The sequence below is a fragment of the Schistocerca serialis genome, chromosome 10 (assembly GCF_023864345.2).
Source record: "Schistocerca serialis cubense isolate TAMUIC-IGC-003099 chromosome 10, iqSchSeri2.2, whole genome shotgun sequence".
NCBI lineage: Eukaryota > Metazoa > Arthropoda > Insecta > Orthoptera > Acrididae > Schistocerca > Schistocerca serialis.
In genome coordinates, this window is record NC_064647.1 from 35,688,155 (window position 1) to 35,714,736 (window position 26,582).

General features: G+C 39.3%; 1 protein-coding gene across 3 annotated transcripts in view; it reads left to right on the plus strand.

Moving 5' to 3' along the window:
• The window catches only part of LOC126424970 (uncharacterized), a 122,790-nt gene extending 99,403 nt beyond the window's left edge, over positions 1-23,387 (plus strand). For all 3 annotated transcript variants that reach the window (XM_050087849.1, XM_050087851.1, XM_050087850.1), the window contains 4 exons: positions 4,591-4,699; positions 14,441-14,532; positions 20,526-20,649; positions 22,260-23,387. In XM_050087849.1, coding sequence (XP_049943806.1) covers positions 4,591-4,699; positions 14,441-14,532; positions 20,526-20,649; positions 22,260-22,371 — 437 coding nt within the window. In that variant the 3' untranslated portion in view covers positions 22,372-23,387. The remainder of the gene's footprint in view (positions 1-4,590; positions 4,700-14,440; positions 14,533-20,525; positions 20,650-22,259) is intronic.
• The last annotated feature ends 3,195 nt before the right edge of the window (positions 23,388-26,582 follow it).

Genomic DNA, 26,582 nt, shown 5'->3' on the forward strand with positions numbered 1-26,582 from the left:
CCTTTCATTCCCTGTACTTTATTCCTGCTACCTTCAGAATTTCAAAAAGGGTATTCCAGTCAACATTGTCAAAAGTTGTCTCTAAGTCTACAAATGCTATAAACATAAGTTGGTCTTTCCTTAACCTATCTTCTAAGATAAGTTACAGGGCCAGTGTTGCTTTTAATGGTAAGTAAAGGAAAGCCTGCAGTGGAAGGCTTTGATCACCCAATCGACCTGACTGTAGAGAGAGTGGAATGCAGTTTACTGTTTGCTGCATCACTAGGAGGAGGAAAGTGACAGGTCCCTTGTGCTGGCCCCCTTTTGTGCCCAGGAAAGGTCCCCAGTACCCATTCTGACAGCAGGCTGAGTGGATATGGAGCCATCCTAGAGGGACAGGAACAAGGAAAAATACCCACTCCAACCCAGGATTTAACACAGGACCTCTAAGGCTGGGGCTAGTGCTCTGTCTGCTAGCCCAGTACAGCAACTTTGCTTGTAATAGCATGGTTTAGTTGGGATCGAAGGATGATATGGATAATGAAGGCTGTTGGAACAGTCAATTATGGGTAGCAAACTATTTGTATATTATGTCATTTGTTACGTGAACACCAATAACCGCAAATACATCATGTCTGAAAAAAAAATTTTATGCCACAACTTTCAATTAATTCTTTCACACGGTAACTTCCATCGAGCCAAAAATCCTGACAGGAATAAACAATCCCATATCAAACATGCTATCTGGAACAGTAAATAACATGATATGTGCTATGGCACTTACATTGATGTGCCAACCTCTCACAAATGCTACTGACCAACTGTAACTACCAAATGACTCAAATCTTACACCTGACATAAACAACAATTACAAAATCTTCTTAAAAGCATGTGGTAGATTGTTCATAAAACACAGTATGATAATATCTTCTTGAAGTTGTATGGCACAGGTTTCATAAGAGACATTTTGTAGTAAATAACAACTGCAGGCTGCTAAAAATCTTACACCTAGTATGAAGGAACTAAACACCATTATTTTGTTCCATCTAAATATATTAAAAAAACTTCTATTAATGTAAATGATTTTCATTTGGTATGTTCCTCCATCTTCAAGGTTTTCAAGAGGTTTCCCTAGGTCATTAGGTAAATGCTGGAATTGGAAATCCCCTCCCTAATAAGAGTCCTGGTTGGGATTCCCCTTATCCCACTATCGGCCTGGTAGTATATTTGTCTGTAATTGACATGTCCCACAACAGTTCCCCCTGCTCTCATGAGATGGGCAAAAAAAGTTCATTCCATCATCAGTTTGTGTTTACTGCTGTTACCAGGCCTCGTAGGGTGTGCAATGTGGTTGAACAAAATCAGACGTTAAGTGATTACTGTGAAGAACCTAGAGATGGTGCGTACTAGTGTGAGAAAGCGTTATCTGCACCCGACAGAGGGTGAAAATGTCCTCATGTGAGTCTCCTTTTGGTTGGCTGGTTGAATTATGCAGCATGTGCATTTGTGGGGGATTCACATGTGACAGTGGCCTGATGCTGGACTCCAAAGGAATGTGGGGACAGGCATACTCGGTTTCAAGGTTACGGTCAACCACATCCGACCACCAAAAGGGAGGGTCACGGTGTTGAGCACCGAACGTACTGTAACCCCTTCACATCTGCAAGTATGGCAGCAGCCCTGGTAGAAATCCCATTCTTCCATTGTTTTGTAGAGGCATAGCGGTGTTATCACAGTTACTTGGCATTCTCTCTTTTTTTTAGGGTGTAGATGATACATACTCTTGTAATGATCCTATGATTTTTTGCCATTTTTTAAATATTAAGTTCCTTCTTTCCTGTGGCTGTATGTATCATCATGTACCAATAGTCGTGTAGCAACAGCTGGATAAGCTGTGCCCAGTAGCAAAAAGAATATAGTCTTTGCCTGTTAACAATATATCGTGATTTATCATTGTCATTTTGCTGCAGATAAACACCACAAGCTGCAAAGAGTTTTTATTTTTAATATTCTGCAAAATATTATGACCTTTGAGGTCATCATAGGGCATAACTTTTAAGCTTTTTCATGGCAAACACCACATGTCTCTAATTTTAAAATGTGACTCACGTTTATTTCTCACTGTAATCATTTGTTAGTGCAGTCATAGATCACAAAATAAAATTTAGATGTGTTGTAATAACCATGAAAAATTTAAATGTTCTCCCAGATGATGGCTACAAGGTTCAGACTACTTGTAGAATAATAGTAATGAAAATTTTAGCAGTGTTTGGTGGCTATTTATAACAAAATGTCTTTTATAAAAGCTGTGACACACAATTTTAAGAAGAGTTTGTTACAATGTCTTTTACGGATGTTGTACCAAGTAGTGCAGACTGAGGTTTAGGACTATTTTACTTCCGGGACAGTGTTGTCCATTGTTCCAGCCAAAAATGTGTGTGTGTGTGTGTGTGTGTGTGTGTGTGTGTGTGTGTGTGTGTGTGTGTGTGTGTGTGTGATATTTAGTAGTAGCATCTAAGGAGTTTAGAATGTTAGTACGGATACTACCGAATGAAAATTGTAAGGCAAGTTATGTATTGTGATAGCTCAGTTTTCAACAACATTGTCTGTGGATGGCAAGAGTCAGTGTTTGAATCCCAGAATCCCATTTTACCCCACAGTTCAGTTCTCATTATAGTGACCCAAAGCTTCCACTCATTTTGCTGTGATTGTGATATGACAAGCTTTTCCAGAACCTTTCTTAAACCGTTTTCTGTACAGAATACATTCAGTTCCTACTCCATCTGAACAATGGAAAATACAGGGTGGAAAAACAATATGAATTAGATTGCTACTTACCACACAGAGCAGACACTGAGTGGCAGATTGTCATATTTGAAAGAAGACTATTAGTAAATATCAGCTTTGAGACAAAGTCCTCCGTCGTCATGTATTAGATGGTTGCATTGCTAAGTGGGCATTAAACAGTGAGAAATAAATGAAACTAGTATGATACTCCCCTAATATGTACAGCACTGCTACAAAAAGTACTTCAGGGGTCAAGAAAATCCAAGATTAATAATTTTTACTGCTGTATACTTGCTTTTTTAAAGTAAATGAGGCACTTTAAAATAATTGTTGGCATTCAAAAACTTGTTTTTAATAGACAAAATGCAATAAGTAATTTAGAGAATCCATTTGAGTACTGGTATGGTCTTTCAGTTGTTCTGTGTGAGCAGTAACAAAGTTGAAAATGTTACTTGGTTTTTAAGGATGTAGAGTGTAGGTGACAACTTGTTTCTTACAATGCAGCATAGTTTTCCAAGACAAAAAGAATAACATAAATTTCACACTTCCTGGCAGAATATAATATGACAAATGCTAACGGTATGTGCCGCTGCACGAAGTCTGCAGCCGTTCCACCTGACTAGAAGTCAAACAACTTGGAGCACTTCAGTTTTTATGATACAGACATGCCGCTAAATGTAACACCAGCAAACCAAGTTGAAATGTTTGACATTTCATTGAAGGAATCCCAACTGTTATGGCGTTAACGCCCTCATTTCTTGTTTGTAGACTCAAAGGCTTGCCATCACATTGAAATTAGAGACTGTTTAAAACTTCCAAACCAACACAGGGCACATTTCAAAGCAGTTCTGTATTTTCTACTGTGGCAGAAGGGGATGTGCTAGCAACTGAACTAGAAGAGTGCACTGTAAATATTACACAGCCAATGCACGGTTCAGACATTTGTTTAGGCAGTTTTAATGTTCATATTATGTGTTTATCTTTCTAACAGTGTGTAGACCAGTTTAAATTTTAGCTTTATGCTACAGTGATCTGAATTTCATTGCTCAGCATGTCTCCCATAATCTTTTGTGTGAGTATTTCATTTTATGTGTGACAGGTGTGGGCTCCACTTTTGTAAAATGAAAATAAAAGTAATGTAAATCCTTCTAAAGTGAGTCAGCAAAAACTGAAAGCTAGTATAAAACTCAGCTATAGGAATTGTGATTGATCAAATGAATATATGCTGACTGCAACAACTAAGGTTTTAGGGCCATTAATATTAGCTTTCGAAGCAAATGCATTGATCTGTAACTCTACATTATATGATGAGGGAACTAAACACCATTATTTTGTTCCACCTAAAAATATTATAAAAACTTCTGTTAATGTAAATGATCTTCATTTGGTATGTTCCTCCATGTGTTTGAATAACACAGTTCATTTTACTGTAGTTGGGTGTTTTTTTTACTGACTGTTTGATGTTAGCTCCTGTGCACTGTGTTTCGCTGAAAAAAATATGGATTGTGCTTCTTGTAAAAATGACCTTGTGTGTTGCACAAGAAACAAAATTCCATAAGAGAATGGATATTCAGTACCTTTACCTGCAAAATATATTTCACTGATTTTTACACTATACATGGTTATGCTGGAATTGCTCTCCTATGATGTGCATTCTGCATGGATGTGCTAATTGTAAAAACATGAGGTTTCAGTGTTTGTGATATGATTTATTTTAAATGACTGCATGAGAAAGAGTTAACATCAGAAGGTGATAGAGACAAACAAAATATTTTAAATGCATTACATGTTTTTTCTTTTAAAGTTATATGTTCTTTTTTGCAGTAAGAAGCTATGGTGAGACATGTTTCTTTGACGTGCAGTGCAATGATCACCGCATGGTGTGTGAGCCAGACAGCACCAACACGTCAGTGAGAAGATGCCTCTGTGACAGGTTATTCCCACATTACTGTAGCATAGGCAGTGTGTTCATTTTTCTGTTCAAGTCAAATTTTAAGTAAATTAGCGTTTCAATACTAAATGTTTTGTGGTGTCTCTTGTTTCACAGCTATAGCCATCTACATTAAATCTTTGTACATACTCTGCAAGCCATTGTATATGGTGCATGGTGGAGGGTATCTTGTGCCATTACTAGTCATTTCTTTTCCTACTCCACATGCAAAAAGAGCAAGGAAAAAGTGACTATCTATATGCCTCAGTACAAGCCCTAATTTCTCTTATCTTATCTTTGTAGTCTTTACGCAAAATGACTGTGTTAAACAGTGCCGTCTTTATGCTGTATTCAAACATTATGGGATTGTTTTTCCTGCTCATGTGTTTTAAGTTACTTTTTCTACATAAAGAGCAAGCTGCCATCTGTCATACCAGCTAGAAATTTTGTCTAATTTATCTTGTTTCCTCCTGTAGTCACTCAACCTGTACACCACAGCAGCAAACAGCTGCAATTTGCTGCTGGCTCTACCTGTCAGTAATAAGAGTAGTCATTTCAAACTTCCCTGAAGTATTCCTGATGATACCCTTGTCTCTTATGAACACTTGCCACCAAGGACAATGTACTGGGTTTTATTACTTAAGAAGTCCGCCATCTAAAATTACATGCTCTATTAAGTGACATCATTATGACCCTCTGTTACTGTTTAGAATAAGTACAATTGGAAATTTCAGGAGTATTAGTAATGTTCATAAGTATGAGACACAAAACAAAGTTTCACAGGGAAATACGCAGAATAGCTCTACGTAAGGAAAGTGTGCTACATCTACCATAACTTTTATTCCATGCTTTGCTTCAAAAACTTGAGCAGATTTCAGGTTTATACAAGTTCAAAAAAGAACCTGACCACAGGCTGATAGTCAACAATTTCTGTGGAAATGATGAATTTATGAAGCATCTGTATTAAATTAAATACATTACATGAAATTTCTACATTAATTCACCAGTCACATATGATAGCATGGTCTCAGTAATAGTGGAGTGTGTTCCAAGACAGTAGCATACAATATGATCAAGAGACAGTTTACAAAATTTACAACAGAATAGAGAGACAAGCTTCCACAAACAGTTAACACAATATATGAGAAATTGTAAGTAGGTATTCATGTTTAATTAAACTGTTTATTTGAGTATATTTAATTAATGTACACATTCAGATAACATTCACATAATGCATATTGTCTACAGTTGGATAAATAAATAAAAAGAAGTAAGAACATGATTTAGTTTCTCATGAAGGATCATTAGAGCTGGGGCACTAGACTGAACTGGACATGAACAGGGAAGGAAATTGGCCATGTCCTTTCTCTGGTATTCCCACTTGAGAAGTTCGAAATCCCACTAGAACAACAGTGACTAAGCAGTGCTCATAACATTTGTGAGCACTGCTGTTGCCACCTCAGTGCTAGGCATGGGCCACGCTCCAGATGCCAACCTATCGGCATCTGGGGTTGAGCTGTATGGCTCACAGCACAGGAGCCTGGACCTCAGTCATGTTCTGACTACACTTTTGTTGTTAATTATACACAGGATTGTTTTGTTCTTGATATTGCTATGTCTAAGGCTCCCAATTTGGTTTTCATACCAGATTTGTCATTCTGTTGTTGTTCATGCATTGCTGTTGTTGTCTTACCATTGACACCCTCAGCTCATCAGCCAGCATCTCCTGGCTGTGCCACAATTCCACCTACTACACTTTCTAGGGCAGCCTTCCCACCATTTGCCTTAGCTGATATAGTGAAAAAATGAAAAGCCAAAGCTGGATGGGAATTTAAATCAGTTTCACTCCTCCAGAACGTGAATTGAACCCCCTTTACTACAGTGTCACCTTGTACACAGTGATGAATATTAAAAGAAGAACTGCACTGACATACAAGATTTTAGAAGTGGAAACCAGCTTGATATACAAGCAATGAAAAAACATTCCCAAGACGTTAGCTTAGAACAGTTTAAACTAAGAGTGTGAATTGTATATCTTTAGAAAACAGGAAGGATATCTAGCCATAAATAATGCTAAGTCAAAACTGAGTGGGTGGTCGTTATCTGTAGATGCCAAACATGTAGGCATAATGTGAAAGAATGTAATATACATCTCACTTTTGAGGGTTTTTCACAGTGAAAGATACAGTCCAGACAGCATACAGTACTACTGCACTAATGTTCAAGTGGATCTACTTTGTGGGACTTTCTCTCTCTCTAACTATATTCAAACAGTCATTCATTCATGATGCTTAGGTGCTTACAGACATTAATACCAAAATGGTTGAGTGCAACATTATCCCAAGGCTGCACCTGTCTTTTTATTTATTTATTTATTTATTTAAACGTCAAGTTCTGTAGGAACAACCTGAGGAGCAAATGTCCAAGGTCATGGAACAACATAAAAGTAATAACAGATAAAAATAAAATGTTTATGAACTCAAAAAAAGTCAACCCATAAGTTTACTTAAACATAATCAACAATACAACAAGAATCAGCTTACTTTTTTCAATGAACTCCTTGACAGAATAGAAGGAGTGACTCATGAGGAAACTCTTCAGTTTCAGTTTGAAAGCACGTGGATTACTGCTAAGATTTTTGAATTCTAGTGATAGCTTATTGAAAATGGATGCAGCGGTATACCACACACCTTTCTGCACAAGAGTTAAGGAAGTCTGATCCAAATGCTCTCCCTTGCCTGTATCACAGAGGAGTATTTCAGACATCAATCTCAGAAAGGCATTTGCCAAGAGAGTTATATGATTCTCTGTAGAAACTTAAATGTTTATTTAATTCACCAGCATTGCTCAAACAATGATTGATACATACTGTACATATATCTGATTTATCAGTAACAGAAATACGTTTACTAAGAACTTACTTTATATTGTTGACCTTGTGCTGCTGACCAGACACTTCCTTTACAACTGACCATATGTGAACAAGAGATACAATCTCGGACACTGTGGCAGCACGTTCCAAACATACACAAAGTAATATGCACCACTGAAGTTGGATGGTAGCAAATAAGGTTCTGTTATGCTGAACCCACCATAGGTTGTGGCTGAATAGCTTCGTTGGTAAGAACATTTCCCACAAACAGCAAAGTTGTGGGTTTGAGTCTCACCCCACAACACATTTTGAGTGTGTGAGGAAGTTTAAGAACAGTACACACATCCTTGCACACTGAGAGATTCATTTGAGGCTCTGTTATTTGATTTATAGAATTCCAGTAAACAAACTTCTAGAGAATTACCAAATGTGGTCACTTGGACCTTTGGAGGAGACTAGTGACCTTACTGTCTTTCTTTTGCCTAACATTTAAGCTCTCTTTTACAGGGTCCACGTTTTTGAGATTTGGCAAATTTCGTTATATTATTTAACTTTGTGGCAGGATGGCCTTTCTGATGCCAAAATCATCATGGTAACGTGAGGGACCCCCCATGAACCATGGACCTTGCCGTTGGTGGGGAGGCTTGCGTGCCTCAGTGATACAGATGGCTGTACCGTAGGTGCAACCACAACGGAGGGGTATCTGTTGAGAGGCCAGACAAACATGTGGTTCCTGAAGAGGGGCAGCAGCCTTTTCAGTAGTTGCAGGGGCAACAGTCTGGATGATTGACTGATCTGGCCTTGTAACATTAACCAAAGCGGCCTTGCTGTGCTGGTACTGCGAACGGCTGAAAGCAAGGGGAAACTACAGCCGTAATTTTTCCTGAGGACATGCAGCTTTACTGTATGATTAAATGATGATGGCGTCCTCTTGGGTAAAATATTCCGGAGGTAAAATAGTCCCCCATTCGGATCTCCGGGCGGGGACTACTCAGGAGGACGTCGTTATCAGGAGAAAGAAAATTGGCATTCTACAGATCGGAGCGTGGAATGTCAGATCCCTTAATCGGGCAGGTAGGTTAGAAAATTTAAAAAGGGAAATGGATAGGTTAAAGTTGGATATAGTGGGAATTAGTGAAGTTCGGTGGCAGGAGGAACAAGACTTTTGGTCAGGTGATTACAGGGTTATAAATACAAAATCAAATAGGGGCAATGCAGGAGTAGGTTTAATAATGAATAAAAAAATAGGAGTGCGGGTTAACTACTATGAACAGCATAGTGAACGCATTATTGTGGCCAAGATAGACACAAAGCCCATGCCTACTACAGTAGTACAAGTTTATATGCCAACTAGCTCTGCAGATGATGAAGAAATTGATGAAATGTATGATGAGATAAAAGAAATTATTGAGGTAGTGAAGGGAGACGAAAATTTAATAGTCATGGGTGACTGGAATTCGTCAGTAGGAAAAGGGAGAGAAGGAAACATAGTAGGTGAATATGGATTGGGGGGAAGAAATGAAAGAGGAAGCCGCCTTGTAGAATTTTGCACAGAGCATAACTTAATCATAGCTAACACTTGGTTCAAGAATCATGAAAGAAGGTTGTATACCTGGAAGAATCCTGGAAATACTAAAAGGTATCAGATAGATTACATAATGGTAAGACAGAGATTTAGGAACCAGGTTTTAAATTGTAAGACATTTCCAGGGGCAGATGTGGATTCTGAACACAATCTATTGGTTATGAACTGCAGATTGAAACTGAAGAAACTGCAAAAAGGCGGGAATTTAAGGAGATGGGACCTGGATAAACTGAAAGAACCAGAGGTTGTCGAGAGTTTCAGGGAGAGCATAAGGGAACAATTGACAGGAATGGGGGATAGAAATACAGTAGAAGAAGAATGGGTAGCTTTGAGGGATGAAGTAGTGAAGGCAGCAGAGGATCAAATAGGTAAAATGACGAGGGCTAGTAGAAATCCTTGGGTAACAGAAGAAATATTGGATTTAATTGACGAAAGGAGAAAATATAAAAATGCAGTAAATGAAGCAGGCAAAAAGGATTACAAACGTCTCAAAAATGAGATCGACAGGAAGTGCAAAATGGCTAAGCAGGGATGGCTAGAGGACAAATGTAAGGATGTAGAGGCTTATCTCACTAGGGGTAAGATAGATACTGCCTACAGGAAAATTAAAGAGACCTTTGGAGAGAAGAGAACCACTTGTATGAATATCAAGAGCTCAGATGGCAAACCAGTTCTAAGCAAAGAAGGGAAGGCAGAAAGGTGGAAGGAGTATATAGAGGGTTTATACAAGGGCGATGTACTTGAGGACAATATTATGGAAATGGAAGAGGATGTAGATGAAGAAGAAATGGGAGATAAGATACTGCGTGAAGAGTTTTACAGAGCGCTGAAAGACCTGAGTCGAAACAAGGCCCCGGGAGTAGACAACATTCCATTAGAACTACTGATGGCCTTGGGAGAGCCAGTCATGACAAAACTCTACCATCTGGTGAGCAAGATGTATGAGACAGGCGAAATACCCACAGACTTCAAGAAGAATATAATAATTCCAATCCCAAAGAAAGCAGGTGTTGACAGATGTGAAAATTACCGAACTATCAGTTTAATAAGTCACAGCTGCAAAGTACTAACGCGAATTCTTTACAGACAAATGGAAAAACTGGTAGAAGCGGACCTCGGGGAAGATCAGTTTGGATTCCGTAGAAATGTTGGAACACGTGAGGCAATACTAACCTTACGACTTATCTTAGAAGAAAGATTAAGAAAAGGCAAACCTACGTTTCTAGCATTTGTAGACTTAGAGAAAGCTTTTGACAACGTTAACTGGAATACTCTCTTTCAAATTCTGAAGGTGGCAGGGGTAAAATACAGGGAGCGAAAGGCTATTTACAATTTGTACAGAAACCAGATGGCAGTTATAAGAGTCGAGGGGCATGAAAGGGAAGCAGTGGTTGGGAAAGGAGTGAGACAGGGTTGTAGCCTCTCCCCGATGTTATTCAATCTGTATATTGAGCAAGCAGTAAAGGAAACAAAAGAAAAATTCGGAGTAGGTATTAAAATTCATGGAGAAGAAGTAAAAACTTTGAGGTTCGCCGATGACATTGTAATTCTGTCAGAGACAGCAAAGGACTTGGAAGAGCAGTTGAATGGAATGGACAGTGTCTTGAAAGGAGGATATAAGATGAACATCAACAAAAGCAAAACGAGGATAATGGAATGTAGTCAAATTAAATCGGGTGATGCTGAGGGGATTAGATTAGGAAATGAGACACTTAAAGTAGTAAAGGAGTTTTGCTATTTAGGGAGTAAAATAACTGATGATGGTCGAAGTAGAGAGGATATAAAATGTAGACTGGCAATGGCAAGGAAATCGTTTCTGAAGAAGAGAAATTTGTTAACATCGAGTATAGATTTAAGTGTCAGGAAGTCGTTTCTGAAAGTATTTGTATGGAGTGTAGCCATGTATGGAAGTGAAACATGGACGATAACCAGTTTGGACAAGAAGAGAATAGAAGCTTTCGAAATGTGGTGCTACAGAAGAATGCTGAAAATAAGGTGGGTAGATCACGTAACTAATGAGGAGGTATTGAATAGGATTGGGGAGAAGAGAAGTTTGTGGCACAACTTGACTAGAAGAAGGGATCGGTTGGTAGGACATGTTTTGAGGCATCAAGGGATCACAAATTTAGCATTGGAGGGCAGCGTGGAGGGTAAAAATCGTAGAGGGAGACCAAGAGATGAATACACTAAGCTTTCAGAAGGATGTAGGTTGCAATAGGTACTGGGAGATGAAGAAGCTTGCACAGGATAGAGTAGCATGGAGAGCTGCATCAAACCAGTCTCAGGACTGAAGACCACAACAACAACAACAACAACGTGAGGGAGGGAAGTTTGTGTGTCTAGTCTGTCTGTTAATCATATAAACTTTGTTCTGTGTGTCATTGTATTTCAAATGTTTGCATACCATATGCTCTGAGGTGGAATTTGGGGGCCAGCCTGGCATTTGCCTAAAAGAGTGTGGAAAATTGCTTAAAAGTTGCACTCCTGCTGGCTGGTATATCAGTCCACAGTTGTGGATCTGCCGCAAAAGTTTGATGCGGGTGCAGCTCACCTTCCTGTGACACAAGGCAGCGTGCTGTATGATGCACAGTACAAGTAGGCTTGGCCTGAATGTCTGCATAAACTAAATATTCCACAGCCTTTGTTACATTTTGATTTACTTAAACAGATTTGTGATTTTGGATTACAGCCATCATTAGATCTTAAAAAGAGCAGCGATACACTGTTGTAAACGAAGGCATGCATATTGTCCACTGTTGCTCTTTTTTATGGCTGTAAACATGATTTTGATAATATCTTTAAATAAATCAAAATTAGATCAAGAAAGTGAATTCTTCAATTTATTTGACCAAGAACTGTTGGTAGAGATCTGAAGCAAACATGATGTATAGTTTTTCTGACATTAAACATGAATTTGCAGCAATTAAAAACAAGCATCACAGTTGAAAGATACCTTATATGTGAACAGTATAAACTGTAAGAAGCATGGAACTGCAAATTGCACTGGATAATCCTTTGACAGAATTCTGGGTTCAAAATCATTTGGTCTCATTGCTTCCACAAACTGGAGGATAATTGCTGTCCTCCTACTATATCAGACATGATCCAGGATTTGGTTCTGTAGGGGAGGTGGGGTCCCATTTTCAGTGTGGCACAGTTGCCTAAGATCTTAAAAATAATAGCATTAAAATATATAAAGTGATGAGCCTGGATAACTGCATGCATTAATATGTTGCACACACTAGTATGCCACTTCTTCTGGAAATCTGGGAGGTGCACTGGCCCTGGATCAAATCCACCCGTCACATTAATGATAAGAACCAGTGTGCTAGCCAGCCTGGATGTGGTTTTAGGCAGTTTTCATCATCCAGTTGGGTGAATACCCCTCAGTGAATACCACCTCCATTACACAATTTGCAAACATTTTGAAAACAGTCTCAAACTTCCACATGGGATAACATTAGAATCAGATAAATGTGGTACACACATTCCATCCCAGGGAGGAAGGGGTGGCAACAGGAAGTACATCCTCCTACTGTACCAGACATATCCAGGATTTGGTTCTGTAGGGGAGGTGGGGTCCCATCCACCACTAATATGCCAAATTCAGAATAACGTGCCTACCCCATGTTGATTTATCATATGTGCAGGAAAAAGAAGATTAAAATATCTAAAATACTTACATATAATAATAAAATGTTTGTTTACAATAAAATATATAAATTTTTTAATATAACAATAAAATTTTGTTTACATCAGTGCTTGGTACATCATTTTAGAATAACATCTAAAAAACTGGAGCTCAGAGAAATATAGCATTTAAAAAACAGTCATCCAAAAATTTGACAAGTACTTGTATCTTGCAGTTAGTTTAAGAACTATAGTAACAACAACCTCTCACAATACTGGCAACACCAAAATTTATACACTATAAAGATGAAATGTGCATTCACTGTTATCAGTTTTTATCTTAGCACTATGATTACAAAAACAAGTCCAAGCACTATGCCTGTGTGAATGCGTAAAAGAGGGACATACTTTTTTTGTCTGCTTACATTTGGGAGGACAGTTTTTCTGGCTGTGTTTAATTTTTTCTTCATGGAGGATCCTCCCTTTCTGTCTTTCCATACTCAACTGCATCTTTGCTGGTTCTACCTCTAGACTCACAAACTGTGTCAGATTTATTGTTGACCACAGGTGTACAGTTGGCCTATGAATTTGTGCATCTACCTGCTTGAAATGGTACATTCACATGGACAGGCCTTTGTGCAAGTTAACTGATAAGTGTTAAATGATGCTTGTAATTTTTAGAATTGCTTGCCATTTCAGAAGTACTTTACTTGAAAGTTGCTGGTGGAATATGATGAAAATTGATAGTATATGAAAATATAAGCAAACACTTCTACTAAGTTTTTTTGGCTGGGGTTGGGGCAGGTGAGGGTGTGGGGAGGGGGGGGGGGGGGTTAGAGAAGGGCAGTGCCCCTCTCTCCTTTGGGTCTGCACTTGAACAGTTCTCTGAAGTTTGCCTTCACAGGCAAGTTCACAGGTACTTGCTATTGGTGAAACTTCTCTCAAATGATCCAACACCTCCTCCTAACATTCTACTGTTCAAACAGTTCTTTGTTGAAAACCTTGTTTGGCTCTCTGTGGCTTTAACAGCCAAACTTTCCTTGACTTTCTGTCCTTAATAATGAACATTTCTCTGTACATTCATTCTGATTTCCTGGCTCTTTTTTCCCCACACATCCAAACTGTTGACAATTGGTCAGTTTCCAGTGGTAGTGATAACAATCTGTTATTCAGTATCCTATTGAAGCCTTTAGTTCTCCTTTTCACCTTACAACAAAAAGTTTGCCCTTTCTGCCTCTGTCACCTCTTACTTTTCTCCTAGTAGTAGGAGTGGAAGTTTTATTCTTCCATGGACCACTCTTACAACGTACTAGCCGTGTTATGTTATTACAGTTTAAGGACAAAAACACATAGTTCATATATAAGGCATTTACATACTAACAGGTCCACTTTAATGGGGACCAGTTGTTCTTGCTATGTGCTGAAAATCACAAAATGAAAAAAATAAATGGAGCCATCTGATATGTTTTTTTTTTAATAATCCATTTATGTTTAGTGCATTTGATGTTTTAATCTGGAAATAAATAAGTGTAGATTAAACATCTTTGAAGTTTGTATTTAAAATTAAGATGTAAGCTAATTTTTGTTTACATAAATAGTTTAAACAAAACAAGTTCTTAAGAAAAATTACTTTAATAAAACTGATCACTGTTTGCAGAATGCATGTATGGAGCAAAGAACGCAAGGAATGCTTGATGACTTTGAACATCACTGAAATGCTTGCTTCCTTGGAACTCAGCGAGTACTCAGGTATGACATATATGTTTGAGAGAGAGAGAGAGAGAGAGAGAGAGAGAGTGAGAGAGACAAATGGACAGAGAGGATGGGAGGGAATTTATGTATGGTTTGTCCTATCTATTTGCAGAATGGTAAAAGGTTAAATAAATTGATAAATAAAATCAGTGGCCTGAGTGAATGGACATAATTGAATTCTTTAAAATTCTAATCTTTTCTGTCCTATTCTTATTTTAAGCAATGTGTATTTTCATTTTTCCATTGGATTATGGTTTCATGTTTAGCAGAAACTCTGTGCATGGTAAGTGGGTGGTGTTGACAGCCAGTCCAGCAGTGGCTTGTGGTGAAGGTGGTTTCAGTTGAAGAGCAGACACTGGCCCCGATGTCTGGCTAGTGGTATGAGGCAATGACAGTTACTAAGCCATCGGTGAACAGTAGGGTCTCAGTATGACCCTTCAGTCTGTTGATGCTAGAAGCAGGACCATATTGCAATTAGTCTTGTTGAACAGGATGTTGATTGCTGCACTGGCAACTGGCGACTGAGTTTTTAGAACAATGAGTATTCTGCTCTAGAGCACACTGCAATGCACGCCTGGCTAACTGGCGTTTTCCTACAGGGAGCGTTCATCTCAGAAAGGGATGAAATATTTACAGAAATGTGTTAGGGTAGGTAATAGATACTAAATGTATTATCTCCATCACCTGATAGATAACATAAGTTATTCTCTGAGGCTATTCATGTGTGATATAGATTTTAACTATTAACAACCTATCAGAAAATACTGGAAGACCTCAAGATGATATACAATTTGTGTAAAGATTGACAGCTGATCTTTTGCCATAATTGTGTGTAACATAATTCATACAATTAAGCAAAATGATGTGATGTTGTTCAATTATGTCATCACAAATCAATCACTGAAATGATCTAAAACCATCAAATATTTAGGAGTAACCATCTGGAGAGATTTAAGGTGGAATGACTGCATATATTTACTTGAAATAATCCTCGCGAAGTGGAATTTATTCCTTAATCAGGTCATTTACAAATCCTTCACCTGATCACTTCTTGAATGTTGCTCATTAACCTGGGAGTCTAAGCTAGCTGGATTAGTGGGAGAGGTAGAGAAGACCTGCATGATTAATCAGTTGTTTCATTAAGTCAGTGTGTGAGCATCACAATAATGTTCAACAATCTTTATTGGAAATGGTACAAGAAAGGTTTTGAGCAACACTTAAATTTTTACTTTTAAATTCCAATAGGCATGCTTTCCAAGTTAGACAAGAAATACATTGCTTCCTTTAGCATACACATTGCAAAATAACTGTGACAGTATATCAGAAGACTTTGGTCTTGTAAAGAAGTATAATGACAGTTGTTCTTCACTTGCCACATCCTCAACGACCATAGATACGATCCATCACACAATACACTGGACTTACAGAGTACTTATATATTTACAGCTATATTATTAGAAACAGAGTACTTGAGTGACTTTGATGATCTTTGGTGAAGGAACTGTGAGAAGAGATTTGAGTAATATTGTAACTTCAGATCAAAATTCTGTCATCAGATGCTTTACTGTATGGATTAACATGCAGAGTATCTTGTTACAGTATCTGTATCTATTTAGGAGAAAACTTTTTAATTTTGTACTGCTGGTGAGTAGGCCGCAGACTAGATTGCCTCTGTACAAATGCAGCTGTGTTCAGATACGGTATGGCTTCAAGTCACAACTCGTATTTAGAGAACTCTGATGACGCAATAGTGTGTTACAGAAATGCTGCATCCTCATGTATTACCTCTCGTGCAACTGTATCGCGGTGCCATTTTTCAATTGGATAATGTTCATCCAGATGACACGTCTCTGTGTGAGTCTGTTTAATGTCGAACTACTCGTGTGGCCAGAAAGACCCCACATCTGTCCCCTGCGGAACACGCCTGTGACCAGCTCGGACGTCAACTCCGTTCCAGTGGTAGTATACCGAGGACTAGTTACAGTGGTTACGGGCGAGCTTGCCTCAGAAGAGTATTCAGATATAAAATACAGACAGGATGATAGCTAATGCTGCCAGCTGAAATAGGATTTTCCACCTCGAATACCCATTTGCGAGCTGCCGAGCGTCTGTGGGCAGTGGTGGGCAAGCACATGATGTTGGCAGTCAGGCAGCAGGTCTGTATCATACCAGACGCCCATGGGCATGGCTGGTCGAGTGATGCACCTATGAGCAGAGTGTGTGCAATACAGCTACCTGGCAGGTAGCCTACACCTGTGCGCACGCGGGCTGACGGGTGCCCCCAGCACCGATGCCACACTGGACAGTGTTGGAACAGCCTAAGCTGGAGTTTGTCATCAAAGCTTGAATCTGTGATGACTCTCGTAGCATACCAGGCAATATGGCAACTCATGATTCAGCATCACAGCAGCCCAACTGATTTTAAAATGATTTATCTAAACTGTCATCAGTGATTTACTTATTATGTTAATCAAAACCTTGTGTCAACAAAGAAACAGCATCTGTCTACAAACTGTGCTCTCTTCTGCTCTCCTCTAACATTCAGAAATATCCTATGGGATGGGACAAGACTTCTCATGCAAAAACAATGTTTGTGTTGGGTAGGAGATCAGCAGGGGGAACAGGGGGTTACAAGCAGAGGCTCATGCTACTGTTCAAAGAACTAAAAATACTAACTGTAGCCTCCCTCTGTTGTGTCTAGACAAGACAGCCTAGACACAATGAGAGGAAGCCGAAAGGCACGCGCTAAGCCAAAGCAGGGTGCGTGAGGTCTGAAACAGGATACGTTATGAATGCTATAAAGAAAAGTACGTAGCTTCTGGAATACTTAACTTTAATCCATCCTTTTGGTACATCTGGAGATTGTGGCGATACAAGTGAGACTCTTTAGATACATGCAATGTTACTAATGGCGCCTTGCTAGGTCGTAGCCATTGACTTAGCTGAAGGCTATTCTAACTATCTGCTCGGCAAAGGAGCGAGGCTTCGTCAGTATAGTCGCTAGCTACGTCGTCCGTACAACTGGGCGAGTGCTAGTCCGTCTCTCGAGACCTGCCTTGTGGTGGCGCTCGGTCTGCGATCACACAGTGGCGACACGCGGGTCCTACATGTACTAATGGACCGCGGCCGATTTAAAGCTACCACCTAGCAAGTGTGGTGTCTGGCGGTGACACCACACCCTCTATATTAAAGCCTGTCTCCTCTTGATGAAAAAGCAGCCAGAGACTCTAACTTGTAGAAGTGCTGTCCACAATTATTAAATGAGGAACAGAAATTATTTATGTTTGAAATATATTACATATGTAAGTGCCAAAATAATTTTGAATAAACTGGGACAACACTGCATAATAAATTCCCCCCGACAGTGAGAGACCTGGCATACAATTGCTTTGAAGGTTATCTACAGAACCTACTAATTGACAGATATGTTTATGAGGTAGAAGAATTGTGTAATAACATGTCATGCAAACTGTACACCTTCATAAGTGTTGTTATCAAAACCTATAACATGTACACATTTAGGAATGGAACCATCACCAGTATGTGAACGGTGTTTATCCAATATTAAAATTGAACTTCCGCCAATTTAGCAGATTGTGGGAATGTTGATATCTCAGAGAACACTGCTCTACAACTGTGTAAGGAGTAATGCAACTTCGCAGAAAGCAAAATAACTGCTGGTCTGCATTTCTGTATCCTCCATACTTACTGTTGTGTTATTATCAATCATGTTCTTTTTCCACACATCTACTGATCGTGCTATTGTGAAAAATCACTGTTGACTGCATGTTAGAATATACACTCCTGGAAATTGAAATAAGAACACCGTGAATTCATTGTCCCAGGAAGGGGAAACTTTATTGACACATTCCTGGGGTCAGATACATCACATGATCACACTGACAGAACCACAGGCACATAGACACAGGCAACAGAGCATGCACAATGTCAGCACTAGTACAGTGTATATCCACCTTTCGCAGCAATGCAGGTTGCTATTCTCCCATGGAGACGATCGTAGAGATGCTGGATGTAGTCCTGTGGAATGGCTTGCCATGCCATTTCCACCTGGCACCTCAGTTGGACCAGCGTTCGTGCTGGACGTGCAGACCGCGTGAGACGACGCTTCATCCAGTCCCAAACATGCTCAATGGGGGACAGATCCGGAGATCTTGCTGGCCAGGGTAGTTGACTTACACCTTCTAGAGCACGTTGGGTGGCACGGGATACATGCGGACGTGCATTGTCCTGTTGGAACAGCAAGTTCCCTTGCCGGTCTAGGAATGGTAGAACGATGGATTCGATGACGGTTTGGATGTACCGTGCACTATACAGTGTCCCCTCGACGATCACCAGTGGTGTACGGCCAGTGTAGGAGATCACTCCCCGCACCATGATGCCGGGTGTTGGCCCTGTGTGCCTCGGTCGTATGCAGTCCTGATTGTGGCGCTCACCTGCACGGCGCCAAACACGCATACGACCATCATTGGCACCAAGGCAGAAGTGACTCTCATCGCTGAAGACGACACGTCTCCATTCGTCCCTCCATTCACGCCTGTCGCGACACCACTGGAGGCGGGCTGCACGATGTTGGGGCGTGAGCGGAAGACGGCCTAACGGTGTGCGGGACCGTAGCCCAGCTTCATGGAGACGGTTGCGAATGGTCCTCGCCGATACCCCAGGAGCAACAGTGTCCCTAATTTGCTGGGAAGTGGCGGTGCGGTCCCCTACGGCACTGCGTAGGATCCTACGGTCTTGGCGTGCATCCGTGCGTCGCTGCGGTCCGGTCCCAGGTCGACGGGCACGTGCACCTTCCGCCGACCACTGGCGAAAACATCGATGTACTGTGGAGACCTCACGCCCCACGTGTTGAGCAATTCGGCGGTACGTCCACCCGGCCTCCCGCATGCCCACTATACGCCCTCGCTCAAAGTCCGTCAACTGCACATATGGTTCATGTCCACGCTGTCGTGGCATGCTACCAGTGTTAAAGACTGCGATGGAGCTCCGTATGCCACGGCAAACTGGCTGACACTGACGGCGGCGGTGCACAAATGCTGCGCAGCTAGCGCCATTCGACGGCCAACACCGCGGTTCCTGGTGTGTCCGCTGTGCCGTGCGTGTGATCATTGCTTGTACAGCCCTCTCGCAGTGTCCAGAGCAAGTATGGTGGGTCTGACACACCGGTGTCAATGTGTTCTTTTTTCCATTTCCAGGAGTGTACTTAATAAAAATAATGGAAATTCCTGAATGTAGAAATAAGTAAAATAAGGGAAAGGCAACCACATACCTATAGAGCATTAGTGTGTGGCGCACAGGAACACATAATAGAAAACACTTAACACTAACTTTCAAGCTCTTGCTCTTTTTCTAATCAGATTGTGCACACATGCTTGCCGCCCCCCCCACACACAAATGAAGCAATTATCTTCTGCTTTTATCTTATTGGTCCCTGTGGGAGTATATACTGTGGACTGATAGATTCCAGTCTGGAAACTGATTCTTGGAATTTTCTACACAGGTTTTCATGAGATTTTTTTTAAAATTTACATTTCTTCGATTGTTTGGCAGTTAATGTTTTGTGGTGTTTCTGTTATATTCTTTCTTGAGTGAAATGTCCTTGTGACTATTTACGCTAACATTCTTTGTTGCCTTCTGCTGGTCCAACCTGGTATGGATCTGATGCACATAAGTAACTTTCCAGTGAAGGTTGTTGAAGTAATTTATGAGCATTCTCTTTTAAATATGAAAAACAGATTCCTAGTATAGGCTACTACCAATTAATCTAAGCCTGTTTCACCACAATCTTCCACTACACATCCCCAAGCACAATTACTTCCATGTATTTCTATGACAGTACTAATCCCAGTTGTGACTGATTAACTGCAGTAGTTTACAGTTAACTTAATGTCTGAAAAATATTTAAAATTGCTACTCAAGTTAAGTGATTGGAATCAGTTGGATTGAAAATTCTGTGTTCATTTTTACAGAGAAACTTTCAAAGGAGGACCAGAAGGTGTTTGTTGGTGTTGTAATAGCGGGCATCACTGTAGTTATACTGGGTGCTATACTCACTTTCATCTGCATTTTTTATGGCTGCTGTCTTTATGAATGGTGAGTAAGCTGTATCATGGATCAATATATGCTATAAATTTTTTGTACAGTCATGTGAATAACTGGGCAGGTGGCTTTTAGTAGGCACTCATCCTAGTTGGTCCATTTTACAGAAATAAATTGCTCTTGGTGAGGCTCACTATAGACAGGGAGTAAGTCGGATGTATCCAATAGAATTTAGGTACTAAGAAGTTACGAGAGTCAAACACATTGGAGAAATCTGACTTACATTGCTTGAGAAAACATTTGTATGCACCCATACCAAAATTACCATTGTCCACAGTATCATGGCTAGGGTCATGAGCGCCCCTGGAATTATTTTGCCTCTCCCCCAAGACTTTATTTCTATTAAGAAAAACAACAAATAACTCTGAAAGTAACCCCCCCCTCCATTCCCCAGCGACAGAGGGTCACACCCCTGGCAATCACACGCCTTCTAGCCCTAGCTACAAAACTGGTTGTACTCTTCAATTAATACTCCACTTTTCTTGTGGAAGAGGAGGATTCCTTTATACTATTTTGAAAATGTATCTAGTTTACTTGGAATTAGTAGTTAGTAGAAAATGAGAACAAAATTACAGAAATATACTGTGCCTTCTTTTAAACCCATTAAAATATGAGTGGCAAGTTTTGATATTATTCCAACATAGAAATAAACAGCCAACCACTTGTGCATAAACATTGACCTGCATTTCGACATCTACTAGAGGTGTCTTCATCAGAATAAATGTTGCTAAATCGTAAAATTACATTGCTAAAAAGCAGTAGTCAGAATTTGCAGCAGCTCTGCTCCTGTCAAAAGTAAAATAGCCTTTGCCACGTGTGCCCAGCTGGGAACGACGTCAGACTTTTGACAGGGACACAGTTGCTCCAGATCCTGACTATTGCTTTTTAGCAATGTAATTTTACAATTTAGCGTCATTTATCAACTGCTTTGTGTTATTCATAATTGCGTATCAATTTAAGAAATGTCGCCATTTTACTAATGACAGCACCATCAACACTTCAGAAAAAAAATATGATTAGAAGACCCACACCCCTCATCAAACTCCCTTTTAAATTTGTATCTTTGAAATGGTCATGTTTCAAGATATGCTGCTAAATCAGTTTACAAAAATCGTTGAAAACATTTGTATTCACTGAAAAATGTAACTTTCACAAAATAGTTCTAATGTGAAGGAATGTTGCTACTCATTTGCCACAAGACATAGTAAGCTATGAAGAAATTCCACTGAAGGAAACTATACCTTGAAATTTCAAACTATGGCAGACATTTCTGTTCCCTATTTTATGCTGGCTAGAAATAACTGAACAGTTACGAGATTCAGGACTGACATCATGGTTAGTTCTGTTGCTATTTTCTTTAAATTCAACCAGGAAAAGAGAGCTACTGCAATAGGCCACAGTCAGTTTCTTGCACCATTGTCAAAACAGATTAAGGGTAATATTCCCAGCAACACTGATACGTATAACATGTTAAAAATACAGCGAAATAAAAGAAAGAAAATCAGAAATACAGTTGAAGTACTACAGGTGGGGCTTGGGGTTGCGGTAACATGTTGTGCACACATTGTTAACTGTTTATTTGAAATGAATAAATTTTGTTTCAGTGTTGACAAATGGCAGATACTGGAAACTGGTGAAATGCCGAAACAATCGAAGTGTGGTCCTTCTTGTCCAGAATTTGTAAAATCCACAGCGCCAAAATCTGGCTTCACGTGACACATACAAAAAATAAAAGAAGAAACAACGATCCTCTCGCATTGGTATTGGAGGCTGCTCTGTGAAAATATTTTTCTGTAAAGATGTCAAGGAACGATGTTTTATATTGCCCTTTTCACGGTATAAACTGAAAAAGATAACAGGGTGGCATGTTGTGCGAGCCTCAGAACTGTCTGCGGACTCGGTGGTTTAATATTTCCGTAATTCTAAAAAAAGAAATAATAATCACAGTGCAGTGAACCATCAGATTTTTTTTTTATTATTTGCCTTAGCCATCTGTGTGAACTTCTGTCCAAGAGAAACTCTCCTCGAATCGCCGGTTTGCAACGAGTTGAGAGCAATTGAACGAATCTTGCGTCGATACTGAAATCGCGCCTTGCAATCAAAAAAACAGTGAACGAGCGACCACCAAAGCTGTCATGGCTGACACGAGAGGTCAGGTGTTGTAGGGAGGAGGGGTCGGTGCGATTAATACGAGAAAACCATTTGAAACTCGCATGTTCAGTGCGTTTACAACGTTCGGTCCGTCGTACAATGTTGATGAGAATGCCTGCCCCCCGTGCGGGAACTGTGAGTGATCGCTTCTTCTCGTCTGATTGCGTTTAGCAGAAACGTTCGCTATATCGACGAATGTTTTGCAGCGACGATGAAGTTTACGATTTTCAGTGCCCTGTTACACATACTGGTTAGTGCTAGTCAGCAAGACGATGGCCATCAACAGGACAGAAAGGCAGGGTGAGTATCTCGTTCACAGTGCTTTTAGTTTTGCACGATCTTCTGTCACGTTCGATTGTGAGCTAGGCAAATGCTGTCATTGTAGACATGGTTAATGACATTATTCGGCGTTCATATTAATTTGTTGTCCGAGTTGCCTCTCAGCGTGCTGTACATTTATGTAGCGATTTTCTGTTTCTGTGTGTAATCAATTCTGTTGTAAAAATAGTAAAGGAAAAAGAATAAGCAAGACTGTAAATAAAACAATTTTGGAATAAATATACATTTAATTTACATGTTCATGGTAGTATTTACAGATATATTTTACATGACTTCGATAACTGCACGAAATAAATCCATTTTGTGTTTTAAGCTGACAAATAAACAGACATATCCTTATAATTCTGTTTCTATTAACCTGGCATAATCCCTTGATCACCAAAGAAAACTTTGAATGGTAAACCATTGGTACACTCTTCTGAAACCCCTGTAATGAACTGACATTTCACTGTAAATAATCTTTGTTCTGTTATCATAAAACTACAGCTCTTTGGATACAAATATATAATTGTTAGTAGAGAACTTTTGAAATACTGTCAGCGTCAAATACTTAGAGCTAGCTACAAAGGATGTGATATATTGATAAATGAGGGCAGGATTGTTGAGTATTATGTTCAGGTAAACACTTCACACTCAGTAAAAATAGCAAACTGTTTTTGAGAGTGTGCACTTGTAATAATAATAATAAAAATATAACAGGACACACAAGTTATAATACAATTAAAGATTGCATTGTATAATACAAAGAACAGCTGGAAAATAATGTGATATTTTGTAATAGAATATGAAATTTCTTTTTATATTGATATGTTGTTGGTGCCTTTTCCACACACCTCAAGGAGAACAGGCACAACTAGAGCTACTGACAGTAACACTTATGAACAATGTACAACTTGCATTTGCAGCACTTCATAGACAGTCAGAAGAAATAAATACATATGTCATTAAAAGGTAGTGCACCTATACCTAGCACAGCTGCTGTCATGGTATTCAGTCATTAATGTCTGTCTGTCCAGATATGCAAGTAAATAAATACATGATGTGCCAATAGATCACAAAGCTTGGTAATAAAAAAAATCCATATATTTAATAAATGTTCGGAATTGTAACTATTTGTATTATGTCTATGATGCAAGTTGGTTAGAGGAAACACAATGGGTGATAGAATCACTGATTTCATACAAATAAGGTTTAAAGCAACTGCATTCAAGGTATTTTATTTCCATATAAACATGAACATTGTCTTTACTCTGACAACACAGCTCCTTCATGATGTAACTATCCTTATACAAATTCTCATCGTCTGCCCTGAATATTATTGCCCATTAATAAATGGCTCAATCAATTTAATGGATTATCCTTTAGACACTAAAAAATGGAAAATAATGAAAGAAATTTGGTGCAGCAAGATAATTAATTGGCTGGCCCCTCTTCCAAACAAATATGCTACATATGTTATGAGTGTACTTTAAAAAAAAACTTGCAGCTATATGATACTCCAAGACCACTTTTTTGTGTAGTCTTTTAAGAACAACAATCAACTTGTACTTGCAGGTAAGAGGAGTATAGTAATGAAAGTTTTATGGTGAGTGAAAAATTCTAGTCACTTAGTATGTATGAGTGAGAATAATATTTTAGATCTGACTGTGGCAAGTTTCTCTAGCATGTACAGGTAAATGTAAAAATTCATCTGTATGTTTAGTCTTGTTTCCAGGAGGAGTGACAAGGTCATGTGACATATTTCTATGACACTGCTTCACAACTGATTGATTATATATACTTCAATTCTTAACAGACAGCGAAACAATCTGAATACTTGGTTCCTCATTTTTCAGAGCACATATCGGTATTTGGATCACTGTTTTGTGTTTAGATTACTGTGGGTCCCTTTCCACATCAGCTTGTCAATATGTTTGTTTAAAACTGTATTTAAAGTGATAGTGTGGCTGTAGTTAGTAAATAACACCAGATTCTTACAGTAAAAAGTTAATATTATCAAAAGTGTTGGTTTTTAAGTAGAAATGTGGATGATTCTTGCACCTTCCTACCCCATTAAACTGTCATTGTGGATGTATGAACTTAGCGTATAGATTTTCAGACTGACTCTGCTTGGACAAAGAGGACAGCGAACTGCTGATCTCACAAAATACAACACTTAATCTGCAACTAACTTGTGCAACTTGCTAGTCAGTCATGGGTGTTTGTTGTACAAAACTTTGTAGCAGCTTGTAGTACAAGTTACATTTCTGAAGATACTAGTAAGGTAAGGATAGTTTGAATATGAAGTGATGGCAGGTGATGATGGAAACAAGCATTGAAGTACAAACTATTCAAAGTCCAGAACATAGAGAGTAAATTTTGAGGTTATTTCCAAGAGAACCTGTGAACAACCTTTCCTCTTCAGGAACTGTGTTACTGTTCTGCTAAACTGTATTACAATTCCACCAAACCACTTGTTGCAACGGAAATATTTGTGATGAGTTGAGGTCAGTGTGTACTCTATCACAGATAACTTTTTGTTAAGAAATGTGTATCTGTGTTAAGATGAAGCTGTGCTCTAAATGCTCGGGTTACATGCATTTGTCGAGTGTGTTGCATTTCCAGGAAAGAAAAATGCCTTTATTCTAAAATCACTGCCAATGAAGCAAAATTTATTGGAGTGAAATGTGCACCGTGGGAAGTTGACAGAAGAGACTGGAGGCATTGGAATGCGGTACCATAGAAGTACATTAAAAATGGCACGGACAGGTAAAGAACACAATGTGGAAGTGCAAAAAGGAATAATTTAGCAAAACGTTTTGTGGGGAAATCTGTTTCGGGATATGGTAATAAGTAACGCGTATTAGAAAGGACAGCGGAAGAGGAAGGGGGGGGGGGGGTAAAAGGGGGGTGGAGATTGTTGGGGTAGACGAATATTATAACGCAGTATGTGAAATGCACTGTCAAGGCCGTTATGTGTACAAATAGGCATGTAGGGGTGACAATATACAAGGCTAGATTAAGGCTGGAATGAAATCATTTACTGTTACAGAGAAAAGCGCGTAGATGACGTAATTTAAGAAAGAATGGGGAAGCAGTATCACATAGAGAAATATGATTGTCACTCATCCCTGTCTCCAGGTGGGGGTTCCAAAGTTTTATTACTTCAGTGCCTGGCTCGTCATGGCGAACATTGAATTCGTCTCCTCATTGGCGTATAACAATAGCACTACGACATTAGTGTGTGCATTTGTAGATTGATAGTCGCTATGTTAATTATTTCGTTTATCTCATAATGCAGATGTTAATGTCACGTTTCGAGGATTTTTGTATGCGTATTTTAAGATGAAATATATGTTTTTTAACTCGTCAACTTATCTTTACTATTTAGCAAAGTGATGTCAACAGCTAGACTGGATCGTGGCAGCAGTATGGTTGATTGTAGCAGCATTCGCATC